At 44.4% G+C, this 20,075-nt stretch overlaps 1 protein-coding gene across 3 annotated transcripts in view; it reads left to right on the top strand.

Moving 5' to 3' along the window:
- The window catches only part of atf7a (activating transcription factor 7a), an 81,615-nt gene that overhangs the window by 10,712 nt on the left and 50,828 nt on the right, over positions 1-20,075 (top strand). For 2 of the 3 annotated variants that reach the window (XM_060938443.1, XM_060938441.1), the window contains exon 2: positions 19,055-19,126. In XM_060938443.1, coding sequence (XP_060794426.1) covers positions 19,079-19,126 — 48 coding nt within the window. In that variant the 5' untranslated portion in view covers positions 19,055-19,078. Of the gene's footprint in view, positions 1-19,009; positions 19,127-20,075 lie in introns of all 3 variants that reach the window. The other variant, XM_060938442.1, reaches the window with a different exon arrangement.

Raw genomic sequence — 20,075 nt, 5'->3', positions numbered from 1 at the left:
TTGTGTATGCCGAAAATCACGATTTTAAAGCAAGGATGGAAAGGTAAAATTGTGTGCCCTCACTCTAAATGCTAACTTACATTGACTGCTCTAACCTAGCTCCCGCCCCGTTCAGTTTCATTTCTGCTCTCTGCCTCTCGCTTTTTACGCAGCTCTGATTTCTCTTAGCTGCACTCTTTACACTATCATTCCTTTCATGCCATTACCTCCTGCAAATTGCTGTTTAGTGTTGGTATTTGTTGTTGTAGCTAAAGCCACATTGCCATCACATCACTGGCATAATTTGATTAAAACAAAATGAATATGAATGTCCCATTGTTAATCTAGTTGTACATGCCCGCACATAACATAATCATATGCGTCTAAAGACTTGTAGGCACGAAGTTTTTCGTGGGTGTACACTGAAGTCTTGTCAATAAGGTACGAGTATATATCTGGCCATTGTATACCAGGGAACTTACTAACATCGTCCGTCCACTCTTTAATTAAATACGGATCCGGTAGGCGATGTCCACTTGTTAGAGTTAACTTATTTATGTAGCATTCTCGATCTTGTAACGACAATTGTTTGGCATAGTCTGACAGCTCATAATGCCGGTCTATGGGCAGCGCCATTGTTTCTGGGTCCAGGCTGCGCGCGCATCCTGGCAACGGTCGGTTTGTTTACAAACATGCAAAGGGGTCTATACCGGTAACTTAAACACACAAGACAAGTTACATGTGTTAATCTAAATGCAGGTAAACAACGTGTTTTTGTTGTTTTGGATCTAAATGAGAGTCGGAGCTTACCCGTCTGTGTTCTCACTTCTTGAAGGCTGACCTTGTGGCCGACTGTTTTGAAACAATCTGACTTTCAGTTGTTCGTTCTCCGTTCATTCGCTTCTTCCACGTAAGGGCGAGATGGCAGCAGTATCCAGTTTAGAAATCAGGTGTCTGGTCCACTCATTCTCTATTTTGTCCATACGGAGTACTCCGCCATTACTGCTCAGCTCAGGAGATTACTAAAACCTGGGACGGAACGGGATGTCCCGGGTTTTAGCAACAACCACGGGGAGGTCACTGCCTGAGCGATATGTCCTGTCCCGTTCCATCCCGAGTTTGAGCAACAACCCTCGGCTCACTCTGGGAAAACTGGTGCAACTGAACTCTGCTTTTTAAAAAAAAAAAAAAGAAATAAAATAGATACTTTCCTCTTCTTGTAGTTCTCTTTAATTATTGGTACTGCACCCTCTTTCAATACGGGCTTATAGCCAACGCTCCTCAACAGATCAGAGGTCTCGTACGAGTCTTAAGTAAAATGTGCAGAGCAGAGGAGAGACCACTTCGTAGGCTCCCGATGTGTCCATGAACAACTCGCAAAATGCGTCCAAATCTTTGCAGTTTGAACATTCTTGGACCATGAATGCAACGTAAATCCACCTTCTGTTGTGTTGCTGGCGGATGCAGCAACACATCTGCGTGGCATGGCGATATGTTAGCTCAAAATGGAGGATCGGAGTTGCAGTCAGCTCTGTGTTTTAGTATAGTGGAAGTGGCGATGAGACCGATAGTCTTCCTGTTGTGATGTTACGGACGTCAAGGTCATTCACTCAGACCGCTACCTATATGAATCTCTTTAATCGTAAAAATGACAAAACTAGATTTATTATTAACTCTTAAAGGTCATAGGCAATGTTTTTAATTTTATGCACATTTGAAACTTTATATGTTAAAAAACCCTCTGTAATTTTCTTCTGGTCCCAGGAAGTATTGTTAATAAGTAATAATTAAAATAAGTGAGCGCGGATCGCGGCAAATTTCTGTTCGGCTATTTTCGTGACCGCTCGGCGCATGATGTCATTTAAGACAAACAAACTGCTTGAGTTGAGTCCACGTCTGTGTATTTTCATTGCTGTTCGGCTTGATTGCAGACGTGCCTTCGGGAATTTTCAAAAAAAAAAAAAAAATGCCTTATTGTTGTGCAGTGAACTGTAACAACAGGACCGGTTCAGGAAGAAGTTTTTACCTTTTTCCGAGAGAGGAGAAGAGGCGGCGACACGGTGGTGTAGTGGTTAGCGCTGTCGCCTCACAGCAAGAAGGTCCGGGTTTGAGCCCCGTGGCCGGCGAGGGCCTTTCTGTGCGGAGTTTGCATGTTCTCCCCGTGTCCGCGTGGGTTTCCTCCGGGTGCTCCGGTTTCCCCCACAGTCCAAAGACATGCAGGTTAGGTTAACTGGTGACTCTAAATTGAGCGTAGGTGTGAATGTGAGTGTGAATGGTTGTCTGTGTCTATGTGTCAGCCCTGTGATGACCTGGCGACTTGTCCAGGGTGTACCCCGCCTTTCGCCCGTAGTCAGCTGGGATAGGCTCCGGCTCGCCTGCGACCCTGTAGAATAAAACGAGAAAACGAGAGCCCTGTAAAGCGGCTAGAGATAATGAGATGAGATGAGGAGAAGAGGCAGAGAGAGTGGATTGGCTTTTTCCAGAAAAGGAGAAGAGGCGGAACGAAAGGTTTGGCTTTTTCCTAAAAAGGAGAAGAGGCGGAGAGAGTGAATTGTGCGCGTGAAGCCAGAAGGTTGCAGTGTTGACAGCGAAAGCGAGTTTTACTACCCTGAGGAAGATGAAATAAAAGAAAACATTTCAGGAGAAAGCTAAAAACCTGTAACTGTTGCTAACGCTGAGCAAAAACATGGCTGAATCCTGAATGACTCAATTTTGTATAAATAGGGGACTACATAGGCGGCAAAATGTAGTTTTTTTCCTGCCATGGAAGTGCACTTGTATACCGAGGAGGAAGCCATTTGTGTTACAGCCATGAATGAGGATTCAAAATGGCGGCTCGGCTTTCCCTTTCGGGCGCTCTCGTTTTCTGTTAGAATTTGGTAAAGAAAAAAATATTTACCAGCTTAAGGTCGGTCCGTATGGTGAAATACCGTGACCTCGGCCTTGAATACTGACCTTGGCCCATAGGGCCTCGCTCAGTACTTTCAAGACCTCGGTCACGGTATTTCATGATATGGACCTCGCTGCTGGTAAATAACACACATATTTTGTATCAAATAAGCCATTATGGTGTCGGACTTCGCCTTTAACTTATGCCGCTTTTCCACTACCAATGCAGCTGAGTCGGGCTGAGCCGTGCCGTGCTGAGTGGGGCTGTTGGAGTTGCATTTCGACTACAACCGCGCTGAACCGTGCTGGCTGGAAGTGGGTGGACACATTGGGTGGAGTTAGCGAAAGTGGGTGGAAGTCACGTGATGTCGTTAGGCGGCGCAAACAGTGACATCAGTGACCTTTTAAGCGGTAGTCTCACGACCCGGATAGTAAACAATAAACATGGAGTCGTTAGTGTTGCTGGTCTTGGTGCTGTGGCTTGTTGTCACCGACAACGCCAGCAGATACTGGCAAGAGCGTATAGATGAGGCGAGGCGCATAAGGCTTCAGAAATTCTCGTAATTCGTAATTATTCTTCTTCCGGGTTTCCGGTGTTTACAGATCCCAGCGTGCTTGTGGGGCGTGTGTGGGCATGTGAGGACACTCCTCCTCACCAATCAGTGCACAGGGGAGTGTCTCCTCACGCCCCCAGCCCCACTTGGCTCAGTTTGGCTCGCTTCAGCCCCACTCCAAAACCGTGCGAGTTTTGGGTGCTAAGCAGGGCTGAAGCGAGCTGAGTCGTGCTGTTCTGAGGCAGTCGAAACGCGAGCCGTGTCGGGCTGAAGCGAGCTGAAGTGAGCTGAGAAAGGGTAGTGGAAAAGGGCCATTAGTTGGGGCATGATTACTTTTAAGCGTAAATTGCATTATTCATGAAATTTAGAAGTACATTTTTAACATTACTCGGAACTCTTGATCATAAAATTAGTTTTAAAATGAGGGCTCAAACAGATGACGTTCCTAGCTGGGTATGAGTAATGTGTGTAATGACCAAAAATGGGTCTTAAAGCTTGCTGTCGTAGTTGTTACCATTAGCACAACGATATAAAGGCTCACTGCAACAAAACATCGTTGTAAACTTGTCATAAGACTCGTATCTTTGTTTTGTCACTTGCACTTTTATGACTTAATATAGATTGAAACAAAAAGATGCTACACACTGTTTTGGAATTGCTACACAAAATTTCTATTGTGTAGCATTTTTTGCTACAAAAAAAAATTATCTTGAACGCTGTGCTCACGAAATATGGGATTGGGAGAATTGCCGAACTGGAGGAGGACGGGGTGTTCCTGAACTGTAAAGAGTGGAGGAAAAGATGCTCTCGACTGACAGGCCCTAAGGCCTAACGGGGGAAGATGTATTGCGTAGCTGCTGTAACAGTAACGTTGCCATGAGGCAGGATGTTGATTTGGATCTCTAATGAGCAATCCGCAGGCAACAGGGGCAAAGAGAAACTCTCCAACATCAAGAAACCTTCCGAGGAACCAGAAGCAGAAACGAACTCATGCTCTTCCGGGTGATGCCGGATAGCGGAACAGTAAATAATCGGCTCTTTGCAGCTAGAGGTCACGTGCTTGGATACGGCTTAGCAACACAAAAGTGGAGAGCAAGCTTTCAGGTCAACGAGGCCCTCGACAAGGTCAAGCACAAAAGTTTCAGTCGTTTATAACACTTTAATCTCTTTCCTTTTCTAGGAAATGTCAGCGTAGTTTTCAAAGTTTACTTTAAGCTCATTTTTACCGTGGGGGAAATTTTTTGGCGCGAAGGAGGCATTTCTTTCAACGGAAGCCGTTTGGATCTTCACAGCCAAACATCATATCGGCTTCGCAAGGTACATACACCAAAAAAAAAAACCTTGTAAAAGCATTTTAATTCTAACAGCTCAAAGCAGCTCCGTGATAAAAGTTTTCAAGGTGTATGTAGTTGTTTCTGTAAGGTTTGGCTACATCTTGAAGATATAAACAAACAATATTACCGCGATGATGACATGAAGCTCGGCTTCCCCTCTCCTCTCAGCTCTTACACCTGCAGATATCAGGTGTGTGTGAGACAAATAAAGGTTTCTCATTCGAAAAATCTCATCAGAAGTTTTCTGTCGCCATGTGATTTATATTTAAAAAAAAAACAACCTGGCAACAAAAATCTGCAAATCGACACTTTTACGAAGTTTAAATCTCACTCTGCTCGATAACGCGTACGCAGCACTGACACGGATACGAGTAAACAATCCCGTTGCCATAGCAGCGTGATTCTTGCCGTCTAAAAAGATCGCTTTTCTCGGGGAATAAAAACGAACAAAAGCATGTCGCATGAAATGATCGATGAGACGCTGATGCACTCATTGATGTAGCCAAACCTTACAAAAACAACTATATACCTTGAAAGCTTTTATTATGGAGCTGCTTTGAGCTGTGAGAATTAAAATAGTGCTTTTCCAAGTGTTTTTTATTTTTGTGTACGTACCTTGCGAAGTCGCCATGTTGTTTGGCCACGAAGATCCAAACGCCGTCTGTTGAAAGAAATGCCTCCTTCGCGGTCAAATTTATTTATTTATTTTTCCCCTGTAAAAAGTAAACTTTGAAAACTATGCTGACAATTATTTTAGAAAAGGAAGGAGATGAAGCGCAATAAACTGCAGAAACTTTTGTGCTTGACCTTGTCGAGGGTTTTGTTTACCTGAACGCTTGGCTCTCCACTTTCGTGTTGCTAAGCGGTATCCAAGCACATGACATCTAGCTGCAAAGAGTCGATTGCACTGTAGAGTCATGTAGAGAGAAGTGTCGTTGTGCGTTACAATAAAAAAAACTGAATGTGTTTTCCTCTCATGCTAGTGGAAGTGGGCGTTCAGATATGAAGCATGTTCAAGAAACAAACAAAAGTTCAGTGTTTCTCTTGAGTTTCCTGGCTTTGGGTGGGGCGGGGGTGCTGGATGAGTGGTCACCTGCAGGACCCTTCCCTGTGGATGTTTCTGCATGGTCCTAGTACCTGCATCCTTTCTCCTGTTTTTGAGCAGATGCTCTTTCTGCATGGTCTTAGTGCCTGCACACCTGTTGTTTTTTTTTTTTTTTTTTTTTTTGGGGGGGGTGCCCCCTCAATATAAGGCCAAAAAAAAAAGGGTGTTTCCGGTTACCCGACCGACCCTAATCCATACCGCCCGACCCTAAACTTTTTTTTCGTTTTTTCCCCAGGCGCGACTTTTACATATAACCCAACCGCGTGAACTGGAAGTTTTTTTCACTCACTGGGAAAATCAGGGCTTTCCACAAGCGCCGGCTGCCGGCCATACAGCCGACTACACAATTAAGTCCAGCCGGCTACTTTAATGACTCTTATTTTTGTAGCCCACAGGCTCTAAATATTAATTTTCGATTTTAATAAAATTAAATGTTTATCGAACGGACTGACAATAATGTCAAACTGAACCGCACTCATTTAAGTTGTGATTCGCGCTGTTTGTACCGATAATAACCACAAATTCCCCGCCGACTTCGTTGATCAGGGGAGAGTAACTCATCCGCGGCCCCGACATGCGGTGTGCGCGCGCGCACTCAGCGGAGGCAGTAGTGCGTCGGGGCCGTCGGAGGGAACAGAAGCAGAGATGACGCTTATTTTGTCTTTCACCTAGAGACATGATTCAAACTTTAAAACGGAGACAAACTTCTCCTGTGTGGATCTGGCATTCAACTTTTTTGCTAGGTTCTATACTTTTTGATCAGTCCCAGATCAAACACCATGAGCAAATCTGGAGAAATTCAGACTTTATAATGGGTGTCTATTGCGTTACACATCAGTGGAGCTCAGGAGTTGAGTGTAGGCAGCTTAAAAAAAAAAGCTCTCACTTTCTCATTTAAACTGTTCTCAGCCACAATTTTCACTCTACACACACAACTTTCTCAAAAGTTGTAGTCATACTTGTCTTGATTCACACAATGTGTCTACCTGAGTGATAGGATTTACAGTTTTTGAATGAGAAGCCTGAAAGTGAGGAGAGGACAGGCGCGCTCTCCCATAGACTCGCATTATAAACGTGGCAGCGCTTTTACTGCAAAATCAGAAATGTCACTTGTTTTTAACTCGCTCTAGTGTCCACATTTTTTACACGAGGGACAAAAAAATTACATTAATGTGTTCATGGGAGCCTTGTAGCACTCAGTGTAAAAGAATTTTGTGAATAGCTCCTTTCGTTTCCGTGTAAATCAGCGTTGTTCGAGGAGAGGGAACTCTGAGAAAAAGCGCTCTTTGCTTGTTATATTGTGTCTTTTCCCTGCACCGTTACCAAGGCGACGAGCTCCACTCAGGGAGCAGAGAGGGGCGGGGCTGCTCTCTCTCTCTCTCTCTCATGGTGTATTGAGCTGTTATATTTACAGAAAAATTCATGTTAAAAGGTGTCTCATGCTGCATCAGATTCATCAGACGGTGGTAACTCGGGTGACCTGCAAAGAAATTCATTATATTTTGTGAAATTATTCCTGTCTAAATATAGGTTATGGCAGCCATCTTGAAAAAAAAAAATGCCTGCCTACCGACCCTAGTTTTGAAATCTACGTAACCAGAAAAACACTTTTTTTTTTTTTTTTTGGCCTAATGCTAGAGGAAACAATGCAGTTGATTATCTTCAGATATTGATTTATCTTGGTCAGGGTCACTGTGGTTTATAGATCATATCATATATATAGCATGCGTGAGGTTTGAGAGCGAGCGGAGCCATCGTCTTAGCCACTTTAATCAGCCAGCATTGTCTTTTTCTTTCTAACAGCTTCCAGTGAATCATCCATGATGCGATTTCCAAGTCACTCATTTCATCGTTCTGTGATTACTAGAAATAAGCTCCCGTTCTGCGGTGGGTTTCCCAAAAGCCTCTTAACTCTAAGAGCATCTTAACTAGGAGAGAGTGAGTGTTCATTGTGATGCTTGCACTACCATTTAACAATGATCTTTGTGCTGCGATGCTTTTGGGAAACCCATCCCTGGATTTTAACTTGACAGTAATTTCTCATGCTGCTTTTTTTTTTTCTTCTCAGAAAAAGTGCTGGAGCAGTGTGCTGTTTCTACTGATCGGAAAAAGAAAAGGGCTTATCTGAGGCACATGCAGAATTGGCTGGTTTATCGTAGTTTGTTAATGTTTGTTTTTTGTTGCAGAATAGAGATGGGGATTAAGGTTGAGCGTGGCACGAAGTATTGTCCATTGTCTAGTCTTGAAGTGAACGTTGGTTGGTTCGTTGGCAGAGAAATGTGTTCGGTTGTGTACTGGGATACGTTTTGATGAGACTGTGTATTTCTTTTGCAGGTTTACTCAGATTCAAGTTTGAGTAATATTGTTCCAAATATGTTTTTGTGTAAACAATAAGAAATTAAGCAAAAAAAAAAAATGTTTTCATGGTATTCAGTGTTTTTTGTCTTGTATAGGCGAGCTTGCAGCCTTCAAAGGCTTTTTTGGAAATGTATTCTGTTGGATGTTGTCGTCGTTTCTCTTCTAAATACACCTGACTGCAGCCCGGAGAACGAGAGGGTTATGGTTAAGGGTATGGTTGGGGCGGGGCTACACGTCGGGGATGGGACGAGGGCCCCGCCTCGTCGTTCGGGCTGCAGCTGGGATCGTCTCCTCTCTTCTGGTTGACTTGATATGACGCTGCCTCCTAGTGAGCACAATCAAGTTGCTTGCAGGAATAAAGACTTCACCGTACGCAAGCGTTCACATATAGTGCTTTGATGCTCTTGCAGGAAAATAAATCAGCCCTAACTGTAACATTCCTCTTACCAGTCTGGGCTAGTGATTTAGGTCGGATTTATGATTGAGTAGTCAATGTTTAATAAATTAATCGTTAATGTGGCATGACATAGTGATGCAGCGGTTTGCACTGTCGCCTCACAGCAAGAAAGTTCTGGGTTTGAACCTCACATCCGCCTGGGGCTTTTCTGTATGGCGTTTGCATGTTCTCCTCGTGGGTTTCCTCCCACAGTCCAAAGACGTGCGGCTTGGCGATCTGCCCCCCAGGGTGAACCCTGCCTCTTGCCTAAAATCAGCTGGGATTGGCTCCAGCTTCTCCCATGACATAGATAGATAGATAGATAGATAGATAGATAGATAAAACTTTATTGATCCCTTTGGGAGGGTTCCCTCACAGAAAATAGAGAAAACTTGTAGATAAATTAAGTATTAACCTATACAAATTATAAAAAAAAAAATCTAGCAGGAGAGGTATTGCACATTGTCCAGTATTGCTTATTGTTAGGCTAGGCTACTGCTCCTTCCCGTCCTCTGTCCTCCTGTTACCCCTCCTCCCCCCCAGAGAGAAGTTGGACAGTCTGATGGCGTGAGGGACAAAGGAGTTTTTAAGTCTGTTCGTCCTGCACTTGGGAAGGAGCATTCTGTCACTGAACAGGCTCCTCTGGTTGCTGATGACGGTGTGCAGAGGGTGACTGGCATCGTCCATGATGTTCAGTAGTTTGTCCATAGACCTCTTCTCTGCCACCGTCACCAGAGAGTCCAGCTTCATGCCAACCACAGCGCCGGCCCGCCTGATCAGTTTGTCCAGCCTGGATGTGTCCTCCTTGGATGTGCTGCCCCCCCCCAGCACACCACGGTGTAAAACAGGACACTGGCGACCACAGACTGATGGAACATCCACAGGAGTTTCCTGCAGATGTTAAAGGACCGCAGCCTCCTCAGGAAGTACAGCCTGCTCTGTCCCTTCCTGTACAGGTGATTGGTGTTGCAAGTCCAGTCCAGCTTGCTGTCCACCCACAGCCCGAGGTACTTGTAGGAATCCACAGCCTCCACCTCGACTCCCTCGATCAGAACTGGTCGTGACCTTGGCTTGGACCTCCCAAAGTTAACGACCAGTTCATTCTGATTCGGATTCCATGATGATCGATGAGAGGATAAATACTTGATACTCCCTATTAGACAGACAGAACTGAGGATGCCTTTCGGACGAGAGGTGAAACGTCTTCAAGACTTTTCAAGCAAGTCCAGTTGCTCTCTTCTACCAACCACAGATTACTATGTACCTGGATGACTGAGTATCTTCACAGATAAGACCAGTTCCTTGGTCTTCGAGGTGTTGAGCTGCAGATGATTCCTACTGCACCAAACGGCAGAGTCCCTCACCAGGCTCCTATACTCCTCCTCTCTGTCGTCCCCGATACACCCCACGATGGCTGTGTCATCGGCGAACTTCTGAATGTGACACAGCTCCGAGTTGGAGCAGAAGTCCGCGGTGTACAGGGTGAAGAGAAGAGGGGCCAGCACCGTGCCCTGGGGCACTCCGGTGCTGCTAATCACAGTGTCAGACGTGATGTCCTTCGGCCTGACGTACTGCGGCCTGTCGGTAAGGTAACTGGAGATCCAGGTGACCAGGCAAGGGTCCACTCACATCCTGTTCAGTTTGTCCTGAAGCATAAGGGGCTGGATGGTATTGAAGGCACTCGAGAAGTCCAAAAAGAGGATCCTCACTGTGCCATTTCTCTTATCCAGATGCAAGTGGGCTTGGTGTAGGAGGTGAACGATAGCGTCTTCCACACCAACACCTGCCCGGTACGCAAACTGCAGACAGATATGTGGTTTTGGACAATGAATGAAGATATGAGAAGCCTTTTTTTTTTAATCTTCGCTGTAGCTTCCCAACATGTGACCTGATTGGTGGAAAGGTTTCATAAAAGTGCATGATGTCACTCAGCTATATTCTGAAAACTTCTGAAGGTGAACTTTTGTCCAAAAACGCAGACTGTAGCACTTAAAAAGGTACACGTAACACCCACTTTGTAGCCACGTCCAAGAGCATGATGCTGTTCAGTGAAATATTTTCCTTTTGTCCAAGACGAAACAAGTACGTACGCTTCAAAATCGTCCCCGGCACTTTTTCAAAACAAAGTCCCACCCATGAACTATGGCCATATTGATATCAGTTTGTCATGGCCGTTTAAACACATGGCTATGGTTGGTTTACAGTGATGTACACCATGTTCACTGTTGTTACTCTGTTCTTCAGTATATCCCCATTATCACCACTATTTTATTCAGGACACGGACGCACAGATCTTGATGGCCTTACGGCTCTAGCGGCGGCGCTGGAAACTTCTGAGCTTGAGATAGTGGTGTGTGTGTGTGTGTAGTTGTTCCCCCCCCCCCCCCCCCCCCCCCCCCCCAAGTGTGAAAATGTAAAGGTTGTGTTTTATACAGATGAGAAGTAAGCAGTAAAGGGTGTGAATGCTATGTGCACTTTGCACTAGAAGTGAAGACATGCTTACCAGCGTTGGGTAATAACGGACTTGATGTCGTCTGGATTATGTAATCTTACGACAGAAGTCAAGGGACCTGCAATTACAGTCTAATTCCTTTTAAAGCAGTCTAATTACTTTCTTCAGGATTCCTCGAATGCGTTCTTGACCTCAACGAATTATCATCTTTTATCTTATTAATATGATGATTTGGTTTTTGACTCTCTAAATGCCACGTGAGCCTGTTTTTCTTTCCTTCCTCTTAGTGTTATGAGACAGCAAATGGAGATGGGTTTGTTTGCTGAACGTATTTAAGCTTAAGACAGCTGCTAGGAACGTTTTAATTGCTGTGCAGAAAACATTTCCTTTACAGTATAGGGTGTTGCAGACGGTTTCTCTGAAGCGAGCTACGCGCGAGTCAGTGACGTGACATTTTTAACGGGTATAAAGGAAACGCCTCGTGAAGTTCTTAGTAATAATGGGAATAGTCAGCCAAATCTGTTCCTCTTTTTGGTTTGAACTTTTTAAACCTGTACCGCACTACTCAACACAAATGTCAAGCCACTAAAAAAAACAACCGGTCAGATGAGACGTGGGCTGGAAGAATCTGGTTAGATTCATAAATAACATGTAACGACCTAAATCATTAGAAAACGTGAAAAGTTTGAGTCCATCCATCTATCTATCTATCTATGAATCTGAAATGATAGAACTCTGGAAGCCCCGCCTTCATCTCGATCTACATCATTAATTCTCATGATGGTGGGATTATAAAGTCCTGTTTGACAATTTTGTCATTTTTAGGATATAACGCCATGGCAGACGTGCCAATATCTATGATTTTCCTCTGAGTTTTTTTTTTTTCCCCCCAGCAGAAGTAGCAGTCAGAGCAAACGACAATAAAAATTGGCCTGGCAGAAAAAGGCAAAAGCACACAAGCCGTAAAAACCACCGTTATTTCTGCTCGCGGTTTGCTTTTTGCTTTGTTACAGCTACGTCTTGTGAACCTCGGGCTTTGTGAGCCAATAGAAAAGAGAAGGCGGAGCTGTGGTCGCTTTGATCTGTGAAGAAAATTGAGGATCGGCTAATTATCGTCCTGTTTTCCATGTTTGCTTTTGTGCATATATATATTTTTTTGTTAGAAACATGATCGGTTCTCTCTGGGGCATCGTCATTTAATATTTTCTTTCAGAAAGTCGGCAGTTGTAATTTTCTTCTTTTTTTAAGTACATATTGAGGATATATTTTTTTTCTTCTCTCTTTCACCGTAGTTGTTTATGATGTGCAGTGTAACATAGACACGGACAGGACTGTAGAGCAGACTACGCCCATAATCATTTTGTATTAATTATATAAAGAAGCTTCTCTACATTTTCTGCAGATTGCAGTTAAGTATTGGTTTAACCAGTACGTTTCGTAATGCTGTTAGCTTGGAGCCGTCCTGTCCACACTTGGGTTTCTGTGGTAAAATTATTTTTTCTATCTGCCTGCGAGGATTTGATTGTTACCAGTGTGTGTCATTTTTCTCACCTTCATTAATGTACCACTGCACATGCTTTTAAACATAGTTATTTTTTATTTTGAGGCATGGCTTTTAAAAATCTTAAAGGTCTTGGTTATGTTTCCAACCGAGTGATTGTAATGCTCACTGCAGTTCATTTTAAGTTGCTATGGTTGTTACTATGATGAAAATATACCAAAAATAAAACCATTTTTTATTGGAAGGATGGAATGGTACGGTCCTGGTGAACTAAGTTCAGTCTGCGAACTGGAGGACTGCTGTCTCGATACAGACCCTGCAAAATATTTCCGTGGACTGGACCAAGCACTGGAAACTCGGCTGAAGAAAAAAAAAAATTCAGCTTTTTTTAAAAAATTTTTTTAAACGTAATCCGGTTACAGATCCTGTGCTGTTCTTCGTCCAGTCGCATGCGTTTGTGAAAATGATTTATCTCAAGGCAGATTGGTCCAGAGATGAGCTACAAGGCAAGAGATGTTAGGCTTTAACAGACTTGGATCGATTCTTATTTTTTATTTATTTTCCTATTTTATCTACTCTTTCTGGTCAGATTAGAGAACTGATGTGGCTTGTTAACAAAAAAGAACAACTTGATGATGAAAAGAGAATATTTAAAGACGAGGTGTGTGTGTGTGAGAGAAGAGTCCATGGTGCAGGTCGTGTTGATATGAAGTGCTGCTATGAAACCAAACATCAACACGTCAGATTTGTCGTATTTACAGCCATCAACTAGTCATCAATCACGTCGTGTTAAAAATGTAACTGTTGTGTCAAATAAGCCATTTTAGCTGTGAATCTTTTGATTTTGATATCGCTGGATCTTCAGATTGGAGTCGGACACCCCGGGTGTCACAGATCTCTTGTCGAAAGGCTCCCTCCTCCCCAGCTGTTCGTCGAGGCACCTCACCTCGGGTATAACGAGCAGAGAGATTCTGGCTCTTTGGTGAATCGGTTTCTCACACTTGACTGTCCATATTGGTTGAGAAAGTCTGACACCATGCTGTTGTCCTGCTCCGTGAGCTTGTGAGGTTTGGCTGGTGTCGACTTCCGTCGAGAAGGAGGGGTCTCTCACTGGCAAACAAAACATGGCGATTTCACTTTGTGACACATTAAAAACCTGGCATCTTTTGCACCGGTTGCTAATTTCAACCCGGATTTCAGAGCCAAAGCCGTCAGTGACGTCGTGGAATTATGAGCGACAGTTGTTGAGGGGGTGGGGAGGGGTGGGGTGGGATTGTTTGGAAACTGGTTGTTGATTAGCTTTCCTGATCTTTTCATCTTTGCGGTTCAGCCAGGAGCTTAGGGCTGAGTGGTGGAGATCATCCTGAATATCATCCTTTAGTTGTGGAGAGGAGGAGTGTTCGGGTTTGAGGTTTTCTCAGGATGATAAACTAGTCTGAGAAATAGAATTTTCATGACAAGTTTGTTGGGAAAATGAGCGGAAATATTTTTTATGAATTGAGAAGTCTCTTGTCTTCCGCCTCTCTCTCTCGATCATTAATTCTTCAGCAGAGAGGTCAAAATGATTAAGATTTGCCTTGTCAGCTCAGTGATATTGTTAAAGTATGGAATCCAAGGCAAAATGTCATGAAAACCGTATTTTAAAAATCATCACAACCCCAGTTATAGCAACGTCGCTTCGGAGAAATCTTGGTTTGAATTTTAAGAATCGAAAGTTTATTTTTTTCTGACATAATTCCATTACTGACTCTTTCGTCGTCGTCGTGGTGCGGGATGACTCAGGGGGACTGAGCGTCCGTGGCCCGTCGCACAATATCTCTCCAGCCCTCTCTGTCTTTCGCCGCGCGGGCAGCAGTCGAAAGCCCCATCCCGGTCAAGGCCACTACTCCGTCCATCACACGCGTCTTTTGCCGGCCTCTTCGTCGCATTCCGAAGACCATGCCAGTGATGAAATCGGCCACTGTTCCGTCCGCTCTCATAACATGGCCAAAATTCCGCAACTTCAGCTTGTCACAATACTTCATCAGATTCCAGCTGCCTCCAATCTGTTGCCTCACGTACCGTAGATGTTCGATTTCTTCTCAGTCCAGCTAATCCTTAACATTCTGCGGTAAGACCAGTTCTCGAACGCTTCGATTCTCTTCTGATCAGACTTTTTCAGCGCCCAAGACTCGGCCCCATAGGTGGCAATCGGAAACACCAGTGACCGGAGGAGGCGTAGCTTTGTGCATTGACGGATGTTCCTATCCGTCCATACAGGGGCCAGGCTGATAACTGCCGTCTTCTCAATCGCAAGTCGCCGCCGTATCTCGGTTGTCTCATTGCTGTCTGGGTTGATCATCGCTCCTAGATAGTTAAAAGCCTCGATCACTTACACTACCTCGCCATCAACCACCAGCGTCTCCGGTACAAAACTGTCATCGTCAGTGCTCGCATCCTTGCCGACCACTCTTTTCTTTCCTTATAAAAGATTTTGCGTTCAGAGTTTAACACAGCCAGTTTTTCTATGCTTTTTATCCCTTGCTGGCCAAAAGGGGGATTATGTCATAGCGATGTCTGTCCATCCCAGGAAAGGCTGAAATCAATTTTTGGTGGAGTTTCATGAAACTTGGCAGGATTCTTTTGTTATATGTGGTTAATACGCATATTGCAATTTCGTTAAATTCGGTCGCATTTTACCAGAGTTACAGCCCTTGATTAACAAAATTATACTTGGACAATTTCATGAAGGTGTGTTTGCCTTCTGAAATCAACTCCTCTCACAGTTTTTGGAGGAATTTCACCAAACTTGGTAAAAGGCGTTATGTCGGTAGTACACGTATTGTAATTTTGTTAAATTCGGTCGCATTTTACCAGAGTTACAGCCCTTGATTAACAACCTTTTACTTGGACAATTTCGTGAAGGTGTGCTCGCCTTCCTCAACTCCTCTTAGGATTTTTGGCTGAGTTTCTCGAAGCTTGGCAAAAGGCCTTGTTATATGACGGTAATACGCATATTGCGATTTTTAATTTAGTTTGTGAAAATTTTTCCCAGAGTTTTGACCCTTGATTAAATAACTTGTACTTTGACAATTTCATGAGGGTGGACGTTCTTCTGAAATCGACTCCTCTCACAATTTGTGGAGGAATTTCACCAAACTTGGCAGAACGCTTTGTTATAGGACAGTAATACACATACTGAAATTTCGTTTAATTTGGGCAAATTTTACCAGAGTTATGCCCTTGATTATTAACAAACTTTGGCAATTTCATTAAGGTGTGCTTGCTTTCTGAAATCAACTTCCTTCACAATTTTTATCCCCCCCACTGGCCGAAAGGCCCGAATGGGGATTATGTCATGGCGGTGTCCATCCGTCCGTCCAGGGAAGGGTACTCGCCTTATGAAATGAACTCCTCTCTCAATTTTTGGAGGAATTTCACGAAACTTGGCAGGATTCTTTGTTATATGTTGGTAATATCCATATTGTAATTTTCGTTCAATTCAGTTGCATTTTACCAGAGTTATGGCATCGTTGCCAGTGCTGTCTTACCCCTTTTCCACCAAATCAGTTCCAGGGCTGGTTCACAACTCGTTCAACTTGCGAGCCAGCTGAGAACCAGTTTGCTTTTCCATAGCTTGGGGTGCTAAGGGGAGCCACGTCATTACGTCACTGTATACGTCAGTTACGTCGCTGCGTTTGCATAAACCTTGGTGCGAACATCGAAGCAACAACACCACGGAGAAGAAGAAGCAACAACAATAATGGATGACTTCGCGTTTGTACAGCTGCTGCTTCTGTCTTTACGGTGCTTCATTGGGATCAGAAAACGGCAGACCCAATATGTTTGTGTTGATCGACAGGTTTAGAGTGGACGGCGATTACGTTCTAGGAGACAGGTAATAACCTAATAACGTTTTGGCTCTTGCTTGCACTGAATGTGAGATGGTTATGTTAGCCTTTAGGAGCTAACGTTAGCTGGTGTTATGTCGGCTTTGGCGGTCTTGCTATTGTTGTTGGTCTTAACAACTTTATCGCCCTGCTGACATCAGCGGTTCTTTCCTCTGGCCCAGCAAAGAGCTGGTGCTAGCCTGGAACCGGTTTTTCTGGCCCCAGAGCCAGTTCTTTGTCAGTGGAAACAGAAAACCCAGTTCCAAACTAAGCACTGGCCCCGAACCAGCCCTGGAACTGCTTTGGTGGAAAAGGGGCAACAGAGCGCTCGGGGCTTTTCTTTTTTTTTTTTATGGTCCAAAGTTACCCTGGTGGCACGGTGGTGTAGTGGTTAGCGCTGTCGCCTCACAGCAAGAAGGTCCGGGTTCGAGCCCCGTGGCCGGCGAGGGCCTTTCTGTGCAGAGTCTGCATGTTCTCCCCGTGTCTGCGTGGGTTTCCTCCGGGTGCTCCGGTTTCCCCCACAGTCCAAAGACATGCAGGTTAGGTTAACTGGTGACTCTAAATTGACCGTAGGTGTGAATGTGAGTGTGAATGGTTGTCTGTGTCTATGTGTCAGCCCTGTGATGACCTGGCGACTTGTCCAGGGTGTACCCCGCCTTTCGCCCGTAGTCAGCTGGGATAGGCTCCAGCTTACCTGCGACCCTGTAGAACAGGATAAAGCGGCTAGAGATGATGAGAAGAAGTTACCCTATACTGCGTGAAAAATGTTATTTAATACAGTAATCTTGAGTACTGCAACTAAAAAAGTTACCACGTTTTTCTATGAATGTAATTCCGTTCCAGAAGAACTACCAATTAAAAGTGCTCTCTTTAATTTTTTTCTATGGATGGATAACAAAAAAAAAAATCAAATCACCTAAAATTTCTGACATTCAGTATTTATCACACTTATGAGCTGAAGGAGAGACTATCTGTCAGGAAGAAAAAAAAAATCTAACTTGCGAGGGCAGTGTGCAGCACTGTTCTTCCAAAAATAGCTCCTTGTTTTGTTCTGCAGTGCCACGATGACCTGTGTATGATCATTATGGACATGCTCGGAACCAATTACAAACAGTGACCTGAATCGAAAAACCAGTTTGACATGGTTAGTATAGTACGAGCGAACTGATGTAGAAGCCTAGTTCTGGTTGAAGTTAAAAAGACAAAAATGCAGCTTGTCAAGTTTCCTTCCTGAAGACTTTCCCATGGGGGAAAATATTTACATGAACTGAATCGTGATGAACCGCGCGAGTATGTCGTATGTGCCAGTGCTGAACTGAATCTGGAAGGAGGAGATGAACACTGAGTAGCAGTGTAACATGTTGGCAAGCGTAGCGGATGAGACAGTAGTATGATTTGGGACGAATCCAGATGGAAGCAGTTGTCAAATCAAGCCTATGTTTTTGAGGAATCGCAGCCAGACACAAAATGGTTGAGATCCGCTGGAGTATGGAATGTGATCGGGTGAAAAAAAACAAACGCAGAGATGTACGCCGTGACTAACTGTGGAACCCTGACCGTCATAGCGGTTTTGCTCACAGGAGATGAGCCGGAATGTTGGTTTAGACAATGTGTAACGCTATACGTTATACAGTTGGTCTTTCCAAAGATTTGGAGAATTTCCATCCTCTCCGGAGAGCGACGCGCACCTGATTTATGATCTCCGCGAATGCATTAAAGCTCTGAGTTTATTTCAGCATAAAGGCTGTGTCATAGTGCCTGGAAACTTGTTTAGTGTGGGTGGAAATTGTGGTCCTGTTGCTCGCTGGATGAAAAGGAGAGGAGGGGTTTGGGGAAAGCAGGCAGGCAGGCAATGCACATGCAAGTCATTCTTCTGGATCGCCGCAGCTCATTTCAGAAACGTCTCTCTAGGATTAGCGTCGGTATGCCGTCCGACCCGCGTGATACCACTTTGCATGGCAAGTTCGCTCGTCATCAGTGGTGCTGAGGAGTTTAGTTGCAGTATCGATCAGAGCCCAATTCCTACTGGGAAGCTGTTGGTTAAAATGTTTAGGGGTGGAATGAACTGAAGGACGAAACCTGCAACAGAAACTTGCAGTGATAAACACATCGCTGTTGCCTTGTGGGATGTTTGTGTTCGTGGAGTGAGGGAGGAACACAATGAGGAGCAGAGGTGGGGTTAAAGCAGTAGGGGTGGAGAAACGGGCAGTCCAACTGTAAAGGGGAAAGAGGTATTGGCATGCGTTGTGCAAATCTCGGTGACTGACTCGTGTGTAAATTATTCCTCATTGGTCAGTCCGATGGCTCCAGTGTGAAGGAAGTATCACTAGGGAAACTTCTTTGTATCGTGTGCGTGTGTGAGCGTGCGCGCGCGTGCATACGAGTATGTGTTTTCTTCTCGGCTGGTGATATTTTTAACCCGGCTTCCTGCACTGACGACGGATACGACCAGAGAAGCAGCACCGCTTTAGTAGAAGCACCTGGAGGCCTAGCACAGGCTTTTTCAGACTTTTTTTTTTTGTCTTTTCCCAGACTTGAACATCTTCAACAATGTTCTCCTCTTCTCCTCTTCCACAGCTGTACTGCAAGCCGTTTGCAAAAATGGGGGACGACAAACCTTTTGTGTGCAACGCTCCCGGCTGCGGGCAGGTAAGTCTGCTTTTCTGTCTCCACCTGTCTTAAGTTTCGTGTGTGTGTGTGTGTGTCCCCGAAGGCTCATTTGAGTTTTTTTTTTTTTTCCCCTCCTTCTCTTTTTAAATTCTCTTGCTACAGACAAGCGGTCAGCTCTGTGACTTCTGCTCTGCTTTGTAAACACACTTGTTTTATATTTCGTACTTCGAGAACGTTCGTCCCTGGCATTCCCTTGAAGATTTGTATGATTCATTGGAAGAATAATCTCTGACTAATCAACGTTCCATGGCTTTCTAAACGCGTCCGGATTGACTCAGCGCATGCAGTATCCTGTAATTAAAATAAACAGCAACCTGCTTGAGAAAAAAGGAAGAAAGCAGATTAAGTTAAAAAAAAAAAAAACCCTCAAGCTTGTGGCTGCATGCACAGCCAAGAGGGCACTGAAAACTGAAAGCGGAAGTGTGACTAATGCAACTCCGCGCACTTGACACAAGGGCCGCCGAGTTCACACTGAGGTTTTGATTCGAGTAGACTGTTGGTGCAGTTGTTAAGTTACTAATTCGTGTGAAAGTAAAAATAATACAACGCACAACTTGCTGAACAGTTAAACATCTGGAACTAGAGTTGCTCGTGTGTGTGGTTTAAGTAATGCGTCCACGATCATTTCCAACATCGTTCCTGATGGTAGAAATAGCGATCACCGAGTCGCAAGACGAAGTTGCTCTGAGCTATTCAGGCCTTGAACCGGATCGTCTATCGTGTTGTTTACTGTTGCTTTTGTAAATAAAGGCTTTGAGTTGTTGAATTGCGTGCATTCAGAGATAAACCACAGTGCTATTCTTCCAGACATATCTGGCAAGGACGTTAAAAAGAGGCTGTATGTGTGTGATCGGCGTCGCTCTTTTGTTTATTCGTAGGCCTGTAGTAGGTGTTGCATGATGTCCGTCTCCTGGGATCTGAGCTGTTT

The sequence above is a fragment of the Neoarius graeffei genome, chromosome 13, assembly GCF_027579695.1.
Source record: "Neoarius graeffei isolate fNeoGra1 chromosome 13, fNeoGra1.pri, whole genome shotgun sequence".
NCBI lineage: Eukaryota > Metazoa > Chordata > Actinopteri > Siluriformes > Ariidae > Neoarius > Neoarius graeffei.
This window is presented reverse-complemented; position numbering and strand designations above follow the sequence as displayed.